This window comes from Lates calcarifer, unplaced genomic scaffold (assembly GCF_001640805.2).
Source record: "Lates calcarifer isolate ASB-BC8 unplaced genomic scaffold, TLL_Latcal_v3 scaffold_37_80, whole genome shotgun sequence".
Lineage (NCBI taxonomy): Eukaryota > Metazoa > Chordata > Actinopteri > Centropomidae > Lates > Lates calcarifer.
The window spans coordinates 128549-150133 of NW_026118159.1; the positions used below are offsets into that span (position 1 = coordinate 128549).

The 21585-nt window shown below is 45.1% G+C and overlaps 1 protein-coding gene and 1 long non-coding RNA gene across 2 annotated transcripts in view; one reads left to right on the plus strand and one right to left on the minus strand.

Annotated features, from left to right (window-relative positions):
* LOC108874667 (uncharacterized) overlaps positions 1 to 21585 on the plus strand; it is a 121113-nt gene that overhangs the window by 22280 nt on the left and 77248 nt on the right. Inside the window, exons 7-9 of the mRNA XM_051069532.1 lie at positions 4966 to 5292; positions 6567 to 6730; positions 20040 to 20205. Of these exons, the coding sequence (XP_050925489.1) occupies positions 4966 to 5292; positions 6567 to 6730; positions 20040 to 20205 (657 nt within the window). The remainder of the gene's footprint in view (positions 1 to 4965; positions 5293 to 6566; positions 6731 to 20039; positions 20206 to 21585) is intronic.
* Positions 6715 to 20205, minus strand: LOC127142256 (uncharacterized). Its single transcript, XR_007812743.1, has 2 exons — positions 20083 to 20205; positions 6715 to 6773 (listed from the first exon to the last, which is right to left on the minus strand). It is a non-coding gene; the product is annotated as an uncharacterized LOC127142256 (long non-coding RNA).

A 21585-nucleotide genomic window follows, 5' to 3' on the forward strand; every position in this document is an offset into this window, starting at 1 on the left:
AGCAGTTATCTGTGTCTGATGCTCATACAGGGTAAATAAAGAGTTCAGGTGGTTAAAGGTCAATAATTCACTGGTGAAAATAGTCTCCATCAGTCCTGCCTCTGCTCTGAGTGTTAGTCCCTCCTCCTGAGACAGTTAACAGGCACTTTCAAATCAAATAGTCTTTATTGTCATTGTTCACACAATATACAGCGAGATTGGTGGAGCAACTCCCACTCGTGCTTAAAAACACTAAAAGGGTAAGAGATAGATAATAAACAGAAAAGGAGTATTAAGAAAACAGATAAAAAATCTGACATTCTCAAGACAGAAAGACACTGACACACACTCTTATCGCACTATTTGTTCCTGAAGCAGTCTGTCTGACAGCTGATGGTGGTTTGAGGTGTAGTTCTGAATGCCTGCTGCAGGTCTGAGCAGACCTGGTCTGGTGTGTTGTTTGCCCTCAGGACGACCCTGCTGCTCCTGGTGTCACAGAGCCGGGAGAGTGCTGTGCTAACGTTAGCCTCGGTGGGATGTAAACATCGTAACACACGTTTCTGTGGTTCTCGTCCCGCACCGGCCCCCTGTTTATTCCCCGCCATCAGCAGCTCCAGTCCCTCCGTTTTGTGGACGGCAGATCCGGCAGTGCAGGTCTGTGAGGCTTCCTCCGTAGCCCGGCTAGCAGGCCCGCTCTGCATCCCCGCTTCTCTCTCCGCTCTCTACGCCGCCTGCGGCGCCTCCTCGACCCGACAACACACCACGGAGAGCCCGGTGGTCGCGCTGGGTGCCCTGGTACGTGGTGAGACCGCTGGAAGTCCCGTGTAATGTCGGTCCGACAAGCGAATCCAATGTCCCGCAGCTCCGCGTGGGTACACGATACTTTAGTACCGTACACTCACCGAAGCGGAGAGCTCAGAGCCGCCATTTTATAAAATGTAGGATGAAGATGAGTGAAGCTGCTCAGCCATTTACTCTACAGTCAAACAGCTGCGTCACCGGAAACTAATGAAAGTGAAACTAAAGTTTTCTCTGAAGAGGAGGAGAAGTCAGAAATGGTGAAAACAGTGTTTTTGAAGCCTTAGTCAGTTCAGTAAGAAGCTGATTGAAGGGGACTTTGTTGGAGTTTCTTCCAGGAAGATGAAGATGTTGGTGGTGTTTGTGATCCTCCTGCACGGTAAGAACAGTTTCCTCAGGGTCAGTTAACCTGTATCCGCTCTCTGCAGCTGGTCCTCGTCCTCATCCCTCCCTCCTCTGTTTAAATCTGGTTGTGTATGTGAAGCACTGACTCAGATGTTAAAGTAAAAACTCAGTTTCAGCCTCAGACAGTTCCAGTCTCACCAGAGGCGGTCCTGGCTAGATTTGCGCCCTGGGGAACACCCCCCCCCCCACCAACACAACAATTATATTATTTGTATTATTTTATTACATATAATCTTAAAAACAAAAACGTAACTAGAACAAAGAAAAAACAAGATCAATAAATAAAATACACTATATAAATTGCACATGCTTGAGAAATCCCTGAAGAAAGCAAAAAGAAAAAAGGCAACTCTATGGAGCATAAAAAAAAGATTCCTGCAGTAAACTATTTTTCAACCTGGGTTTTTCACCTGTTTAGAACTGGCATTAACATTAACATTCACAGGTGTGAAGTGCAATCGAAAACTTGACTTTTCTCGCCTTCTTTGATGCAAAACCATCAATTATATCATCATACGAAATCTGTTGTGTTTGCCAACACCGTGCGTTCACCCATCAACCGGAGTCACGTGACGTAAACAAACTTACGTAGATGATTTTTTTATTTTTTTTTTACATTTTTCACGTAACCCAATCAATTATGTGTAGGCATATGGGTCTATGTTAATTATGAAATACAATTTATTTGGAAGCAGTTTGTGTTGTGTGGCCTGGCATCAGTCTATCCCTCGTGCGCCCTCACATAGATTGCGCCCTGGGCGGTCGCTCACATTGCCCATAGCAATGTGGGCCCTGAGTCTCACTCTGAGCTGTGTGACTCTTCAGATTATCTCCTGCTGTTTTAACTGAAGCTGAAGAGTCAAACTGTGACAATTCACTGCAAATAAAATACAACAAAACTACAGTTACACATTTTCACAGTAAAATCTCAGGAGTCTTTACTTTCTGTCGAGTTTCTTCCTTCAGAAACATGAAAATCAGAAACTTGACTCGTTTATTTTACTGTTTTAAAGTGAAACACACCAAAGTGACTAAAGTTCAGTAACCAGGTGTTGAACAGTCGTCTCTTTATAACAAGTCTACAGACTGAGGAGGTCATGTGACCTGCAGTTCTCCCTGTGGACACTAGGACTCAGCTGATTGATGTTTGTGTCTCTGTGTCCTCAGTTTCCCAGCATACCTTCACTGTGGAGGTGTATGAGGGGGCGGAGTCAGTCCTGCTGTCCTGTCAGATCTCCTCTGTTCCTCTGGGTCCCACAGTGATTTGGAGCCGCTTCGATCTCAGTTCTTCAACCGTCCACCAGAGAAACCAGAGAGGTGAGATCCTTAGAGACCAGAACCAGCGTTACAGAGACCGAACATCAGTGAAGACTGACGCTCTGAGGACTGGAGACCTCAGCCTCACTCTGAGGAAACCCCGCCTCTCTGACAGCGGCACCTACACCTGCTCCATCAGACCAGTTGGAGAGGAACCCAGACTGACAAACGTTCAGCTGCAGGTCAAAGGTCAGTGTAGCGGTGAAACGTGGAAGTCCAACAGAAGTGGATTCATCAGTCAGAATGAATGAATCCAGCTAATAATCAGCAGATGAACTGATAATGACAGTGATCAATAGTTGCAGTCGTACTGGTCAGTCACTTCTTCTAAAGATGCTGTTGTTGATGTGTGTGTTTGCCACAGAACCGTACACGTTCCCAACTGAAGCCACTGTTCTCCTGGTTCTTCTGGGTCTGGTTGCTGTTGTCGTTGTTGGTCTGGCTGTGTATTTCTGGTTCTATGTCATCAGAGGTAAGTTTTCTGTGTGTGTGTCTCCTCTACAGATCAGGTCTCAGCAGGTTTGACTCTGTGCCGTGTTAAAACCAGTCCTGGTCCTGTCACCATGAGTTTACCTGCTGTCTGTTCACCTGAGCTCTTTGTTTCTCTCAGTCTCTAAGGTGGTGGTGGAGGTGGAGGAGGGGGCGGAGTCTGTCCTGCTTCCTTACACAACCATTGCGTGTCTGCCGAGGGACGCCACAGTGGAGTGGAGGTGCTGTGAACCTAAACCCATGACGGTCCATGTTCATCAGGATGGACGTGACCGTCCAGACAAACAGGATGAATTTTACCAGAAGCGAACGCAGATGAAGAAAAACCCTCTGAGAACTGGAGACCTCAGTCTGACCCTGACTGACCCCAGTTATCTGGACAGAGGGACCTACGTCTGCTCCGTCCGCAGACACAAACACATCCTGATACAGAAAGTAGTTCAGCTGCAGGTCAGAGGTCAGTACCGCAGAGACAGGTCAGAGGTCAGAGGTCATTATAGATTACTACCTCTGCTGCAGTGTGACGGTCTGTTGTCCTCTCAGTCCAACAGGTGGAGGTGGAGGGGGGGGCGGAGTCTGTCCAGCTGCCGTGTCAAAGCAGAGTTCACCTTCCTGAGGACGTCACAGTCGTCTGGAAGTTCTGTCAGTCCAAGACCACAACGATCCACGTGAATCACAACGGCTGTGACCAGAGAGACCAACAACACGAGTTTTACAGAGACCGAACAGAGATGAATGAAGACCTGCTGAGAACTGGAGACCTCAGTCTGACCCTGAAACACCCCACAGACAGTGACACAGGAAAATACACCTGCACCGTCTTAATGGACAAACACTTTCCCATGAAGAAAGAGGTGAAGCTCCGGGTCAAAGGTCAGTGCTGTAGATACAGGTCAGAGGTCAGAGGTCAGTGCTGTAGATACAGGTCAGAGGTCAAAGGTCAGTGCTGTAGATACAGGTCAGAGCTAATGAGCTGCTGTAACATGTGTGTCCACTGGAGTTAGTTTCCATTCACAGCATCAGTGGCTGAAGGTAAAAAGTGAAACAATCAAAGCTGCAGTCAGCTCAGAAAAACCAGCGGCTCCAATCAGATCGAAGGAAAAACAAAACCAATGATTGATGACAAGAAAGAAGAATCAGGTTTTAGCAGCAGCTTCACTGAACCTGATGGAGGCTTTAATGATGTCTGATAGTGTCTGTGTAGGTTCTCAGTGGTCCAGGTCATGGTAGTCTGAAGTGCTAAAGCTGAAGGCAGCTGGACGTTTAAGGTTTCTTGAAGACGTTTCACCTCTCATCCAAAAGGCTTCTTCTCTTGTGAAAACTGGTGCTCACGGCACAACACAGGAGAGCCAGCTCCTCAGGACAAGACTCAGCAGTTCATCTACACCTTAAGGAGAAGGGACACTCATTTGAGGACAACGAGGTCCACATTTTGGACAGAGAGGACAGATGGTCTGAGAGAGGAGTAAAAGAGGCCATCTATGTCCATCTGGAACGTCCGTCTTTAAACAGAGGTGGTGGCTTACGACACCAACTTTCAGCCACCTACAACGCAGTCCTGAGATCCTCACCCAGGAGATTTAACCCACATTCACACCTTGAGACATGTGACCCTCACGACTCACATGATGTCAGGGTGGGTTGAGGACTCCCAGAACCACCAGCCTTTTGGATGAGAGGTGAAACGTCTTCAAGAAACCTCAAACAAGTCCAGTTGCCTTCAACTTCAGACCTTCAGATGTCTAATAGACTTTTTACTGGACTTATTGAAGTGTCCCGGGTTAACAGACCCCGGGAAGTTGAGGTGGAGGTACTGCAGGTCCCACTTCATCAGCACCAGCAGCTCCACCCGTCATCTTCCCCATGAGGAGGATTTACCACACTGACTCACTTTAAGACAGAAAATCAGTCAGTCAATGTGCTGAGTGCTGCTGCTGCTGTCTGTACAGCTGATGATGTGCTTTGTTGTCCTCTCAGTCCAACAGGTGGAGGTGGATTCAGAGGTGGAGTCTGTCCAGCTGCCCTTCAAAACCACAGTTCACCTGGATGGAAACATCAGAGTGGAGTGGTGGAACAGTTACAACTTGAAGGTCCATGTGTATGAGAACGGCTCTGACCGACCTGAAGAACAGCACTGGTTTTACATAGACCGAACAGAGATGAAGAAAGACCTGCTGAGACCTGGAGACCTCAGTCTGACCCTGAAACACCCCACAGACAGTGACAGAAGAACCTACACCTGCACCGTCTACAGCAGGGATGGACACATCCTGATGGAGAAACAAGTGAAGCTAAAGGTCAAAGGTCAGTGCTATAGATTGGGTCAGGGTTGGGTCAGTCTCAATGCATCAGTTAAGATTAATAGTTAGTAAATGTTGTCCATGATGTCCTGCCGACGAGATTATTATTAACTGTCTTAATATCACTGCATCACTTTAACTGTGTGTTCTTCCCTCAAGCACATTACTGCCCAGGCTGTGCTTCTCTCTCTCTCTCTGCTACTGTCTCTCACTGCAGGGTTCTGCCTCCAGAGCTGGAGAGTCTCCTGCTGCTCCCATGATCCAGCTCAACCCATGATGCAACAATAATTAAACATTTACTAGTGTTATTGATAGTGTTAGTGCTATTAATGTACCATCGTTTGTCATTATTATTCCTTTAGCTGTAATAATAATTATTACTATTATTATTATTATTACTATTATTACTACTACTATTTACACTTTGACTTAGTCTGTGTATCTGCAATGTTGTCTTTCTCTTACCCCATTCCCCCACCCCCCTCTCTTTCTGTCTAAACCCAACCGGTCGAGGCAGATGGCCGCCCACCTTGAGTCCGGTTCTGCTCGAGGTTTCTGCCTCTTAAAAGGAAGTTTTTCCTTGCCACAGTCGCCTAGTGCTGCTCATGGTGGGATCTGTTGGGTTTTTCTCTGTAAATCTTATAAGATAAAGAGTACGGTCTAGACCTGCTCTATATGTACAGCGTCTCGAGATAACTTCTGTTGTGAATTGGCGCTATATAAATAAAATTTGACTTGACTTGACTTGACTATAGATACAGGTCAGAGGTCAGAGGTGTTCATCAGCTGATGGAGGTAGCTGAGTTGTCATGGAGACGGCTCAGGTGTGATCCTGTGAGCTCAGTCATGTGATGACAGGTGGTTAACAACAGGAAGAGGCTGATTCCAGCTTGTAGCTCAGCTGACATGTGGAGCTGATGTGTTGACGACACTTTGAGCAAACTGCACTGCTCCAGTATGGACAGCTTCATCCAACACATCAACTACATCAACACACACATCAAGGTGACCAGTGAACAGGAAGAGGATGCTGAGCTGCCGCTCACACACACCTGAGTCATGTCCACACGTCACTGATGTGTCTCCATCAAGACTCTGATCATCTCCAACAGCTTGAAGACCTGGTTTTAGTTTCTAGATTTCTGTCCCCTGTTACCTTCTGCTCTGATCTGGTTCTGTCCTTCAGCTTTCTCTACAACTTTGTCCTCCTTCAATAAAGTGAGGACAAACTGCTGCTGCTGTCTGTACAGCTGATGATGTGCTTTGTTGTCCTCTCAGTCCAACAGGTGGAGGTGGAGGAGGGGGTGGAGTCTGTCCAGCTGCCCTTCAGAACCACAGGTGACCTGCCTCAAGACGTCAGAGTGAAGTGGTTCAACAGAGACAATGGCAGGACGGTCCATGTGTATGAGAACGGCTCTGACCGACCTGAAGAACAGAACCAGGTTTACAGAGACCGAACAGAGATGAATGAAGACCTGCTGAGAACTGGAGACCTCAGTCTGACCCTGAAACACCCCAAAGTCACAGACACAGGAAGATACAGCTGTGAAGTAATCGCCAGGGAGTGGTACTTAGTGAGAAAGAAGACAGTGCAGCTCAAAGTGAAAGGTCAGAACGGTTTGTTTGTCTCTGGTTGTTTGTCTTTGGTTGTTTGTCTCTAGTTGTTTGTCTTTGGTTGTTTGTTTGTCTCTGGTTGTTTGTTTGTCTCTGGTTGTTTGTCTCTGGTTGTTTGTCTCTAGTTGTTTGTCTCTGGTTGTTTGTCTCTAGTTGTTTGTCTCTGGTTGTTTGTCTCTGGTTGTTTGTCTCTAGTTGTTTGTCTCTGGTTGTTTGTCTCTGGTTGTTTGTCTCTAGTTGTTTGTCTCTGGTTGTTTGTCACTGGTTGTTTTTCTCTAGTTGTTTGTCTCTGGTTGTTTGTCTCTGGTTGTTTGTCTCTGTCTCACTGTCTTCTGTCTCCTCTACAGAGAGAACTCAGGTCAAAGATGAAACAGTCGACATCAGGAACAGAAGGAGCTCCACTGATCCAACTCCTCTGATGGCTGATCAATCAGTTTGATCGGTCTGTTGATCAGTCTTTGATTATTGATCCGATCTGACTTTGGATCAGAGAGAAAATGGAAGTGAAGGAGCTGATGGACGATGGATGAAGACAGGAGGACGCTTTGTCAACTTCTTCTTCACTCCAACTGACTCTCACACAGTCTGAGGACTCACTATTGATCAGTATTGATCAGTGATGTCACATGTGGATCAGCTGTGTGATTTGGACTCTAACATGTTGTTGTAGTGTTTAGGAGCAGGTGTTGTCAGGTGTCTGTGCTGCAGGTATCGTCAGGGAGTCTGAGCTATGATTATCAGTCTAAGGACCAGACAGGACATGACAATATGTTGTTCTGGTCCATTAGCGCCACCTAGCGGCCAACTGGAGAGAGTGAAGTCAGTGAAGGTGACGAGCTTTTTCTGACAGACGGAGACTCGCTCGGGATGGAAATAGCTGTTAGCTCCTGTGAAGGAAAGTTGCTGAAACGTCAGTTACCGTCTGATAAAAGTAACGGTAACGAGCGAGTAAAAAGTTGAAGAGCAAGTGGAGAGTTTTTCTGCCAGTTCCCTGTTAAACAGCATTTCTACTGGAAAACACGGTGAGTTAGTGCTAGCTAAGCAGCTACAACAGCCATCATCAGCTCCTCCTCAGCCTTCAGGGGATCTTCATCATGTTGATTCTCCATCTTCACCATTCTTCATGTTTCCTCTTTCTTCACCATCTTCACTCCTGGGAGCCTGGATGGACGGCTGTTGTTGCCCTGGGTGGTGGTAGAAACTCAAGTACAGACAGAAAATAGAGCAGAACAAGCAAAGACTGATTTCATAGAACAGTGGTTATTTTTCTAAGGGACACTGATTGTTCATTGTGAGGTCTCCTGGTGTTGTTCCTGGTGTGGGCCTAACACTAAGAGAAATATCAGCTTGTGTTGTTGTAAATGAACATGTGTGGAAGTTTATTGTATTGTATCGTACACAGTTTGCTTCTCACTGCCCACCTGTGAACTGAACCTTTCAGAAAGTAAAGACTGATGTTGTTGAACCCAGTGAGTGTCTCAGAGTCCTGTATTTGAGTCCTCTGTCCTCTGGTGTTCCAGTCCTCACTGATCTTTGATGCAGTTTGAACCGTGTTGTCCAGACGTTTCCTGTCCCGTGCTGAGGAGTTTTTACACCACGCTTTTAATCTGAAGGTGAGGATGCTCTCGGCCCCGCCACAATAAAACCACATCAACCCTTCCTGTGATGTGGAAAAGTGTTTGTGGTGTGTTAAAAAGAAAAGTCCTCAGTGTTGTTGTTGTGTTTCCACTTTAAAGAAGAGGCTGAATGATGATGTTTTATTTCCTGTACAGACATGTGATCAGTCACCATGAGTTTTAGCTGTAACTTTGAAACGATGCTGAATATGAGACATGAAGCTCAGTTTTTATCTGTTCAGACGTTAGCTCAGAACAGTGTTCATACAGAGCAGGTCTAGACTGAACTCTGTCTGTTATTTACAGAGAGAACCAACAGTTCCACCATGAGCAGCACTGGTCGACAGTGGAGAGAAAAAACTTCCTCTAAGAGGCAGAAACCTGGAGCAGAACCAGAGCTAAGATGGTAAGAGGTACATGTTCAGGTGCTGAGCAGGATCGTAGGAGCAGCAGGAGGCACGTCATCACAGATCAGACTCTACAGCTCCAGAGGCAGAAATACCTGAAGAGGAGAGAGAGATGAAAAACCTACAAGAAAGAACGATGGAGAGAGAGAGAGAGAGAGAGAGAGAGAGGGAGAGAGAGAGGGAGAGAGAGAGAGAGAGAGACTGATGTTGTTGAGGGAGGAAACAGAGTCAGAGTGATGCAGTGGTTTTCAGTTTGCAGTGATCTCATCAGCAGGACAACATGGATTTGACTAAATCCTGAGTTGAGTTGGTTCATTGAGACTGAGCCGACCTGCTGATGGTAGAACAGTAACAGGTAGAAGCCTGATGAGAATAAGGTGCTGACTGAAAGTGAAGGTGTAGAGATGAGTTTGAGGTTTGGATTTAAAGGCCTCAGCAGAGTCAGACAGTCTAATGTCTGTAGGGAGGTTGTTCCAGAGGAAGGAGGCCTGACAGGAAAAGGCCCTACGGCCTGCTGACTTCTTCTTAACTCTGGGGACAGACAGGAGTCCTGCACTCTGACAGCTCAGAGCACAGGATGGAATATAAGGTTTAAGATCAGACAGTCATTAGAAACACCTTAAAGTCTGATCTGATGTGAGCTGATGAAGGGAGGCTGAAACTGGACTCGTGGTCAATCTTTGCTGAGTTAGTGAAAGTTCTGGACACAGCATTCTGGACTATCTGAAGTGACTCCATGTTGAAACAGAAGCACAGCTGTTTGAAGCTGAGCTGTTCTCTCCACCTCTGTAACAACTCTTCAAACTGAAGGAAAGAGCTTCATATTCACTGTGATCAAACCTGGAAGTGGAACCAGAACTGAAAAACACATCGGTGGATAAATGATTCACTTTGTGAGTCATTGAAGCAGCAACAGGAGAAAATACCTGTCCAATCAGAGCTGAGGATGAAATGATGTGTTCAACCTGTGGAAAACATCCTGCGTGGTCCCAGTTCCAAAGACTGCACATCCCAGTGAGCCAGAACACTTCAGGCCAGTAGTCCTAACCTCCCACCTGATGAAGACAATGGAGAGGATCGTCCTGAGCCACCTCCAACACCTGGTGAGTGATGTGATGGATCCCCTGCAGTTTGCCTACAGACCTGGCATTGGTGTGGAAGACGCTGTCATCTACCTGCTGCACAGATGCCTTTCACACCTGGAGAACACTGCGAGCACTGTGAGGGTCACCTTCTTCAACTTCTCCAGTGGATTCAACACCATCCAACCATCTCTGCTCAGGGGGAAGCTGGAAGGAGCTGGAGTGGACTGTAACCTGGCTGCTTGGACCACCGACTACCTCACCAACAGACTGTGTGTCTGATGTGGTGGTCTGCAGCATGGGGGCCCCGCAGGGTACAGTACTGTCCCCCTTCCTCTTCACCCTGTACACATCAGACTCAGACACAACACAGACAGTTGGCACCTCCAGAAGTTCTCTGACCACACAGCCATTGTTGGGTGTGTCTCAGGGGAACGATCTGGAGCAGAGGGAGTCGACTGGTGTGTAATGAACAACCTGCACATCAACCCCAGCAAGACGAAGGAGGTGGTGATTGACTTCAGCAGGAAGTCACTTCTCACTGCACTGGTGAACATCCAGGGTTTGGACATTAAGATCGTGGAGGAGCACAAATACCTGGGTGTTTACATCAACAACAAACTGGACTGGTCTCACAACACCAACGCCCTGTACAAGAAGGGCCAGAGTCGTCTCCACCTGCTGAGAAGACTGAGGTCCTTCAGAGTGCAGGTCACTGCTGAGGACCTTTTATGACTCTGTGGTGGCCTCTGCCATCTTGTATGCAGTGGTCTGCTGGAGCAGTGGATCCTCAGAGAGAGACAGGAAGAGACTGAATGAGCTGGTCAGATGGGCTGGCTCTGTCCTGGACTGGACTCTGGACTCCATTGAGGAGGTGGGTGAGAGGAGGATGTTGGCCAAGCTGACATCCATCATGGACAACCCCTCCCACCCCCTGCATGAGACTGTGGGAGACCTGAGCAGCTCCTTCAGCAACAGACTGCTGCATCCACAGAACAAGAAGGAGCGCTACCTCAGGTCATTTATTCCAACAGCCATCAGACTGTACAACACCAGACTGACCCACAATAAACCTGGAACTGTGGACTCCACTTTCTGCTTACTTTATTTGCACATACTTCTTCATCTACCTCACTGATTATCACCATTTTCCTATATTACTATAAACTGCACATTTCTGTTTATTACAGAGACTCTTGTCTCTTGCTGCTGTAACATGGAAATTTCCCACAAGTGGGATAAATAAAGTTTATCTGATCTGATCTAACCAAACACACTGATAGGGAACAGAGAGTCTGCATGAATGAACAGCTCCTGAGGCTGATTCATGTTGATAGGAACGAGGAAACTGAAGCTCCTCCTCTTTCCTCTGAAGAGGTCTGAGGTGATCTGGACTTGATCCCAGAGAGGCGGTCTAACAGACTCTGAACTCTGACAGTTTTCACTTGACAGCAGCTGATCAGAGCTGACTGAAGTGGAAACGCTGACATGAGGTCAAAGGTCAGTTCACACAGATGATCACAAAGTGTGTGGAGCATCATGAAGCACTGGTTCTAACAGATCCAGGCTTTAATGGCTCTTAGAGGGATTTCAGAGACTGTGTCACAGTCACTGACTTTCTCCTTGTGGAGTTTTCTCTGGTCTTCAGATGAAGTTTAGATCCAGACCTGTTGTGATGGACACAGTCTGACTCTGTCCACAGGGGAAAACCCTGTTGGATTTGACAATCACAAAGACTGAATGTGAGTGAATGTGGAGTTTCATCTGTTCGTCGTCCGTCTCTGTCACGTCTCCTCCCGTTTCACACCTGTGTGATGTCACAGCATTGCTCGCCCCTCCTCCCTCCGTCAGCTCCACCTCCACACCTCTGTTTGTCTGTGTAAAGCTGTGAAACCTGAACTCTGATCCTGTCGTCAATAAAAAGCTTCCCTGCAGCTGGAAGAGAAACTAAAGTTTCCTCTGAGCGTCAGTAGATTATCAGGAGGAGGACAGTGAGCAGTGGCTGTGAACTGAAGTCCTGAAGGAGGTTTTGAAGCCTTAGTCAGTTCAGTAAGAAGCTGATTGAAGGGGACTTTGTTGGAGTTTCTTCCAGGAAGATGAAGATGTTGGTGGTGTTTGTGATCCTCCTGCACGGTAAGAAAACCTTGGTCCCTCTGATCTGACTGATCCAACACTGCAGCAGCTCTTTAGTCTTTCTGCTTTAACCTTCATTTCATCCTCTGGAACTGATCCATGACGATGTTTTCTACCAACAAACATGTTAAAGGCAGCATGTGTTTGTTGTATGAAGTCATCCTGGATGTAGAAGACTGTTCAGTCAGACTGTCCTCAGGTCTGTTCTTCAGCATTAAATCCCTGCAGCTTGTTCATGTTCCTCCAGCTTCTGTTACCAACAGGAACAATAGAATAGAATAGAATAGGCTTTTATTGTCACTGTGCAGTTAAGTACAACAAAACTGTGGGTGCTCCCCGAAGACAAACAGTGCACTATGGAAGAAAGTATATACAGTAAGAAATACAAACTTGATCGACCTGAAGCGTCGTCCAGAGGGCAGCAGGTCAAACAGGTGGTGGGCGGGGTGTGAGGGGTCTCCTGTGATGGCCCTGGTTTTCCTGAGGCAGCAGGATCTGGATCTGTTCTCCAGGGAGGGCAGAGGGCAGCTGATGACTTTCTGGGCGGTGTTGATGACCCTCTGCACAGCCTTCCTGTCCTCAGCTGTGGAGCCTGTACCACACTCAGACAGTGTGTTAGTACACTCTCCACAGAGGAGTGGTAGAAGGCCAGCAGCAGCTTCCTGTCCAGATTGGTTTTCCTGAGGAAACCATCAGAGACCGTGAACGGCTGGTTGTCAGTGATCATCTCTATGACTAGTTTGTCCATTCGACCTGTCATCTGAGTTTGTCCACGTTCTTTGTTTCTGAAACGTCCTCTGTTGTTGGCTGAGATGAAGTTGCCTCAACCCGATGAGATTCAGATTCACATTTCTTCTGTGCTGTTTCATACAACTCAGGGTGATGAATCCTAAGATGGGACCACAGGTTTGAAGTGTTTTTGGTTTTTGCTGTTGTTGCTCCCATGCTGACACCTTCAATGCATGTATTACAGACTGCCTTCCCTGGTGTTGGTTTAAGTTAATACTTTTAAACTGTCCATCTGCAATAAGGGTTTGAAAAAGGAGAGAGAGTTAAAAGCAGGGCCACATGCTGACAAATGCTCAGCTCATCATGCTTAATTTATTACAGCATTTGGGAAGCCTGTAGTTGATTTTCTGATGTAAATCTAACAATGTGTCATTTCCTGCTGCTTGGGATCTCTCAGTCAACACAGGAAAAGGTCAAGTAAAATAACGTGGTAGTTAAACAGCCATTATTGCCCTACAGTTTTCTCTCAGACAGACGGTGCTTTGCTGTCAGTTTCTGCAGCTTCTCATGTGGCCTACACACACACACACACACACACACACACACTATTCTTCATTGTGCTTCCCTGCAATAAAACTAACTGAATTTTACTCTCTCTCTCACACACACATACTTCTACTATCACGGACTGTTTCCCTATCGATATTATCAGCAACCTTGTTTCAAGTGATTAACAGTCTGGAGGGACTGTGAGTGAGCAGAGCTGCTGCCTGTGTTTATGTGACGTTATTAGACTCACAGTAATGTTACTAGTAGCTGTGAGTTGTAGAGGACTGGGATGTTTATTACAGTTTGGGAGAGTCTGCTGCCTTAACTCACCTTCCAAACATATCTCTGCTCTCCGGAGCTTCTCCACCCTGCAAAGCTTTTCCTCCTCTCTGCTGTGTGTGTGAGCTCTGTGTAACCAATCAGACGGAGCTGTGGGCGGGACAATGCTGGAGACAGGTAGTGACTGCAGACAGAGAGGCTGCATCAGAGCCAGAATAACCCAGTTTTACATTGATCTCTTATCGGCCGGAGGATTAAAAAAGGCCGATGCCGATATTCAGCATTTTGACGCATTATCGGCCCGGGCGATAATCGGTCTAATTCATGAGGTCTGATAAAGGCTGATAAAGAGCAGTTATCTGTGTCTGATGCTCATACAGGATAACCCCCGCCCCCCCACACACAGTCTGAACTTTGCTCTTTTCTGCTTCTACGTTGCTCAATCTGTTGTAGGCAATAAAACAACACTCTGCTCTGCACAGACAGTGGAAGGTTACACTTTGTGTCAGAGAGTGTTCATCTGCAGTTCCCACCTGACCACAACAGCTTCCTGCTTTCTGAAGGGAACAGAAACTAAACTGACGTGTCAAACTGCACGTCTCACATATAGAAATAAAGAGTTCAGGTGGTTAAAGTCAATAATTCACTGGTGAAAATAATCAGTCCTGTCTGTGCTCTGAGTGTTAGTCCCTCCTCCTGAGACAGTTAACAGGCACTTTAACAGGATGAAGAGTCAGAAAACACATGAAGATGAGTGAAGCTGCTCAGCCATTTACTCTACAGTCAAACAGCTGCGTCACCGGAAACTAATGAAAGAGAAACTAAAGTTTCCTCTGAAGAGGAAGAGAAGTCACAAGTGTCTGTGAACAGAAATGGTGAAAACAGTGTTTTTGAAGCCTTAGTCAGTTCAGTAAGAAGCTGATTGAAGGGGACTTTGTTGGAGTTTCTTCCAGGAAGATGAAGATGTTGGTGGTGTTTGTGATCCTCCTGCACGGTAAGAAAACCTTGGTCCCTCTGATCTGACTGATCCAACACTGCAGCAGCTCTTTAGTCTTTCTGCTTTAACCTTCATTTCATCCTCTGGAACTGATCCATGACGATGTTTTCTACCAACAAACATGTTAAAGGCAGGAGAGGAGAGAGGAGTTCAGACAAATCTGTGTATCATTCGTTTTTCAAAATAAAACCAAAACAAAAAAAAAAACTAAATAATGACTCGTTTTTTAAAAACATTTGTTTCCAGAACTAAAATGAAAAAACGGATAACGAATCGTTTTTATGATTTTTGTTTTTGATTTGATGCAAGGCATGTGACCCGGAAGTGAGCGAGACCTATCAGGGGCCAGCAGGGGGCGACACGTGGTTTACATTGAGGTCTATGAGAAAATGGCCTCCTTCTGTCTTGATTTAATACCTCAGTAAACATTGTCCTGATGAGTTCATGGTCTCAATCACTAGATGAAAGTCTTCTTCAACACAACATGATGTTGGTTTAGTAAATGACGGCCGCATTTAGAGGAAAACAGACGATAAAGCAGGGTATGCTTTAGGGCGTGGCTACTGTGTGATTGACAGCTGTCAATCATGACAGAGGACAGAGCGGTTCGTCTGTTATCTGGTGAACTGATAGCAGAGTTCATGTTAACATTTCTCCTGAAAATGTCTCATGTGTTGTTTTCGGTTGAACTAACAGACTCCAAGGAGACTCTTCATCTCTTGGTACATTTTGTTTTAAGCCTGTGTTTCGACAAAATTAGCATCCCGCTCTCACAGTTACGGGATTTATAGATGCACCTTGTTAACCAAGCTAACTAGCTCATGCTAGCATTAGCGGATAACTTAGCGTTTATACTAAAGTATCAGTTCGTGGCCTCGCTGGGCTGACGACCTGTGTTAACCACAGACTGAATATTAAGACAGCGGCCGATAAAAAGTACGTTAAACGTTAATTTACATGTGGTTAAAACGGTGTCATCAACTGTTGACGATATGACGAGTAGAGTCATGAGTCATAAACACGTTAGGATCTCTGTTTAGAAATGATGTTCACACACACAATGATCACAACTAAGTTGAAAGTGTATTTTTTTACACAGTGTGTAGGAAAACATTTGTTCTGTAGGAGTTTGATGAGTTAATGCTGAAAGTACATGATGGTCCTCACATGAAGCATTTAGACCCTGACAGCTGGCTCATGTATGTGATTCACTGTGATCCACCGTGTCTGAACTAAAGTGTTTACTGTAATTCAAAGGTATCCACACTGAGAAACTGAATGACTGGTACCAACAGAAGGAGCAGTGTATCTGATGTACAGTTTACAGAGGAAATGAAAAATAATACACAGCTTACAGTGAGATGTACAAGACTGCCACTGAAACAATGAATATAAATGAATGTGGCCATAACACTGTTCACAAACCTGCAGCTCTGGGTGGAGACAGACGATGATCTTCATGTCTGGATCCTGCAGGTGGAGGTGGTGCAGGTCCTCCATTGTTGCATCAAGAGTGTAGCTGTCTCCACTGATCCAAACCATGCTAATGTTAAAGATGTGTCATACTGTGGACAGAAAAAAGCAAAAGAAACACCACTCTCATTAGATGAGCTCCATACTATGATCTGGACTCTACATTATCCCAGGAAATTTCCTTACAGCGTTTATATATAGTCTGTGTTTATAGACAGTTAGCTAGCTAACATTAGTTAATTATATATAGTCTGTGTTTATAGACAGTTAGCTAGCTAACATTAGTTAATTATATATAGTCTGTGTTTATAGACAGTTAGCTAGCTAACATTAGTTAATTATATATAGTCTGTGTTTATAGACAGTTAGCTAGCTAACATTAGTTAATTATATATAGTCTGTGTTTATAGACAGTTAGCTAGCTAATGTTAATTAATTATATATAGTCTGTGTTTATAGACAGTTAGCTAGCTAACGTTAATTAATTATATATAGTCTGTGTTTATAGCTGAGAGTTAGCTAACGTTAATTAATTATATATAGTCTGTGTTTATAGCTGAGAGTTAGCTAACGTTAATTAATTATATATAGTCTGTGTTTATAGCTGAGAGTTAGCTAACGTTAATTAATTATATATAGTCTGTGTTTATAGCTGAGAGTTAGCTAACGTTAATTAATTATATATAGTCTATGAATCCTCCAGGGTGACCATTTCTTTCTTTCTTTCTTTTTCTTCTTCTTCTCCCTTTTATGCCTTCATCCCGCGAGTAAGGTCAAAGTTCACTTCCGGGTCACACGCCTTGTGTAGCCCAGATGTAAAAAAAAGAACAACAATTAGATGAGAGAAAGAAGAGAGAGTTTATTTTCTTATTTTATTTGTTTACATCGGCAAAGTTTAAAATCTCCCATTGCATTTGAATGCACCGCTCAGTTCACATGATCCCAACAGCCAATCAGAGGCTACGTTCACCACGTTCAGCTCGTGAGGTGAAGTGCCGGCGCGTCGTTCTCCCGGTCTTTTTGTCGTCTCAGCCCCGGGAGTGAGGGCAGCTACCTGCTTCACAGACCGAGAAACAAGGAGAGAAACCCGAGTTAAACTGTGGGAAGAGGAAAAACAAAGCCGGCGCACTTACCCACTGGAAGTCCGGAGCCGAGTGACCCCACGAAGGAGACGAGTCGCGTCGGCTAACCTGTTAGCTTCACCCGGAGCCGCTGCAGCTCCATCGACCTGCGGGGCTTTAAATACAGAGCAACGGTGAGAAACGCGTCTCTGTAGCTGCTCTGATGCTAATTCTCTGTTGTTCTCAGTGAGCTGAAGCAGAGCAGGGCTGCTATTAAAGCTTATCAGAGTAAAATGATATTTTATTTTGTCTGCTGCAAACTACTGAAGGAATTTATTTCATTTCAGAGTCTAAAGTTACTCAGAGGGTAATTTTTGGTGCAGTTCTCGGTTAGTAGGCCTGTAGTGTTGGAGTAATTCAGCACACTTCTTTGATACCTCTAAAACAAACTCAACATGTGGATCATGTTATTTGACCATGGTTTTGATGTGGTTATGAGATATATATATATTTGAATGTAAATGCTTACTTCCTGTAAATGTTATTGAAACACTGTTCACATTAACAGATAAACATGTGAGCACTTGAATGGTTGGTTCTCATATTTGATCCACTTGATTGTTGAATGTTGTACAACTAAACTAAAACCTGAAGCTTTGACATTTGATCAGATTGAATATTAACATGAGGTTGATGCAATAAATAGATGTTTGGTATTTAAACCTTTAATGATGCGTCTGAGAATTGAATGTAAATTATATGACCTTGTGTATCAGTCAGGTTTTTGAGAGGACGGGGAAAGTCCGAGGACCAGGACGAGATTCTGGTCGTGACACTCACACACACACACACACACTCCCATTACACTCCATGGACCAGTAAAATCAGATGCACCTGCAACAGCTCTTGTTTCATAAGGGCCCAACGGACACTTTATTTTATTGAAGTGTGCACACTGTTGTTTTATTTTTGATACTTTGGGTCATTCATGTATGGTTTTGTACAAATTGAACATTTCTCTTTGTTCATTGTAAAAATACAACAGTGGCTACTCAGCAGTTATTTCAGTGTCTGACTCTTTATTGCTGCTCAAACATTGGCTCCTTATGAATTTGGTGTCTTCTGATTCTGGCCAGGGTCTAATTATTAGTCCAGGTTGTTGTTATACTGTGATACACTTTGATATCAATAAAACTGGTTACACATCAAATCAAATATCCACATTGGATAAAACGCCCGTTATCTGTTTTTTCCTTTTTCCATTTAAGAAATCAGAGAAACGAGTCGTTATCAGTTTTTTCATTTTAGCTCTGGAAACAAATATTGAAAAAACGAGTCATTATTTAGTTTCTTAGTTTTGGTTTTATTTTGAAAAACGATTGAGACACGGACTCAGACAGTTAACAGTGACTTTAACAGGATGTAGAGTCAGAAAACCAGTGAAAAGTGAACAGTGAGAGGAAGAAGAGTCAGTGGTGTTAAACTGTGCTGATGTGGATTCAGAGCAGCCTGATCAGCTGCAGCGTCCAAACAGGACCAGACTGAATTCTGGGTCAGCTGAGGATGGAGGAGTAATGAGACATGAAGTGAGGCTGCTGAGATGGACCCTCTCTGTCTGTGTGTCCTCACAGTGTCCCAGCATGCCTCAGCTGTGGAGGTGGTGGAGGGGGACCACTTTGTCCTGCTGCCCTGTGAGTTTCCCACCTTTGAACTGGACGAGCCCACAGTGGAGTGGAGCCGCTCCGACCTCAGTCCTTCAACCGTCCACCAGCGTCAGCTGGAAGGTGATGAACTGACAGAGCAGAACCAGCGTTACAGCGGCCGAACGTCCATGAAGACTGACGCTCTGGACACTGGAGACCTCAGCCTCAACCTGACAAACCTCCAGCTCTCTGACAGCGCCACCTACACCTGCTCCATCAGAGAGTTTGGACGACTACTGGGACGGTCAGAGGTACAGCTGCAGGTCAAAGGTCAGCAACAAACCACACCTACACCTCCTGTAGATACAGGTCAGAGGTCAGAGGTCATGTTGTTGTTTATGTTCCTGTCGTCCACAGAACGATTTCCATCCTGGGCCAAAGGTCTCCTGGGTCTCCTGGTTGTGGTTCTTGTTGCTGTGGGTCTTTTGGTCCATTTTCGACAGTGTTTCATGTCAGGTATGTCTCTACTCCTACATTACCCATAATGCTGATGGTGAAGATGTTTCCTCTTGTGGCTCGTTGACTGTGGAGGCAGACGCTCTCTCTAACTGAGAGTCAGTAACACATCAGGAACAAACAGAGAACTAATCAGTGACTCATATGTTTCTCCTGATGAGTCCACTTCTGACTGATTGACTCATTTGATTTGTTCCTGCTTTGTTTCTGACTCCTTCTTTGGTAACTGCTCCAAATGTCCTGAAGAATCCAACATGTCTTCAGGTAGAAACTAGTTTCCACTGGTTTGTGTCAGAGGTGTGTCAGACGTCAGGTGAGCTCAGGTCACCTGGTTGTTCCAGGTCCTCAAACAAACTGTTGGAGCTTCTTGTGTCTGAATACTGAGTGTTCTCCACCAACATGAGACACAGAAGGATGAGACAGTGAGGTCCTGTTAGCATCAGTGCTGCTGCTGCTGTCTGTACAGCTGATGATGTGCTTTGTTGTCCTCTCAGTCCTAAAGGTGGAGGTGGATTCAGAGGTGGAGTCTGTCCAGCTGCCCTGCAGAACCATAGTTCACCTGTTTAAAGACGTCAGAGTGGAGTGGACGGACAGTTACAGGACGGTCCATGTGTATGAGAACGGCTCTGACCGACCTGAAGAACAGGACCAGGTTTACAGAGACCGAACAGAGATGAAGAAAGACCTGCTGAGACCTGGAGACCTCAGTCTGACCCTGAAATACCCCACAGACTGGGACACAGACACCTACACCTGCACCGTCTACAGCAGGGAGGGAAACATCCTGATGAAGAAGGAGGTGCTGCTTCAGGTCAAAGGTCAGTGCTGTAGATACAGGTCAGAGGTCAGAGGTCAGTGCTGTAGATACAGGTCAGAGGTCAGAGGTCAGAGACCCACTGAACATGTGCAGTAGTGTAACTCCCATCATGCCTCTGGGCTTTGAGAAGGAGACTCTCCAGGACCAGCCTGGCTTTAAACCATGGATGTGTTTCTACAGATGACAACAGAAACCAACAGTGAAGAGAATGTAGGTAAAAATCAGACAGTATCAAAGACTAAAATCATTCACATCCTGCTTCATTTATTTGTGATGGTGGAAAACGAGTCGTCATCAGTTGAAGCTTCATCACAGACTAAAATCACTGCAGTTTCACTGAGTCTGGCAGATTTTTTGAAGGAGAAATGGATCCTGTTTGTGACATATAACTACGACTGAGCAGATAAAGTTATTACTAAGACTTTTCTATTGAAAGGCATCAGTCTGTTTGTTGACAGTTACATTCAGGATCAATAAATCCAATGAAATATCATTCATCCATTTCTTTCTTCATCATGAGACACTGTTAAACAGCAGATTGTGTTGAATCCAGTCAAAGTAAAAAGTGGTGTAAAGCTCCTTTATTTGAGCACTTCCTGTCAAACAGGAGCCACATGTAGTTTGTAGCAGCCGAGCTAATGAGCTGCTGTAACATGTGTCCACTGGAGTTAGTTTCCATTCACAGCATCAGTGTGTGAGGCTGCATGCTGACACTCTGTTATGAAGCATTTCAACACTTTTCCAATATTTCCACAACACTGCACAATTTCAATGTCCACTAATGCAGCTGTGACAGAAGCCAGGGATTTTCATCAGATATTTGATCAGAAATCTGAAGCAGAAATCAACAGGATTCTTCAACAGATTTCACTGGAATGATGATGAATGTTATTGAACATACAGCAGAGTGTAAAGTGTAGACACTGCTGCTGATAGGAGACAGTTATACTGACGTGGGGAGGAAGAGAGAGCGGGCTGTGATGAAAACAGGACTAAAAACCAAAAGAAGAAAATGTCATGGTCACACCAAGAACTGTTCTCTGAGCTGTTTCTGGAAAAGTTTTCCAAAGATTCAAAGTCCACGCCTTGAAAATATCCAGGACACAGAGTAATAACTGGCTGTGTTTGTAGCTGCAGGTTTCCTGTCAACTGTTTTACAGACGAAGAAGAAGTTTTAGTGAAGTCAAATGATTTGACTCTAACTGTCTTTCAGAGACAGAGAATAAAGGTTTGCTTTTGTCCATTTGACAATCAAACTCAGTTGCTGAATAAACAGTGAGTTGTGCTGTTGATTGTACAGACACCAAAGACAACACTGTCTCTGTTCAATGGAGCAATGGGAGATATTTCAGACTGAACCAATCAAACATGTTTTCACTGC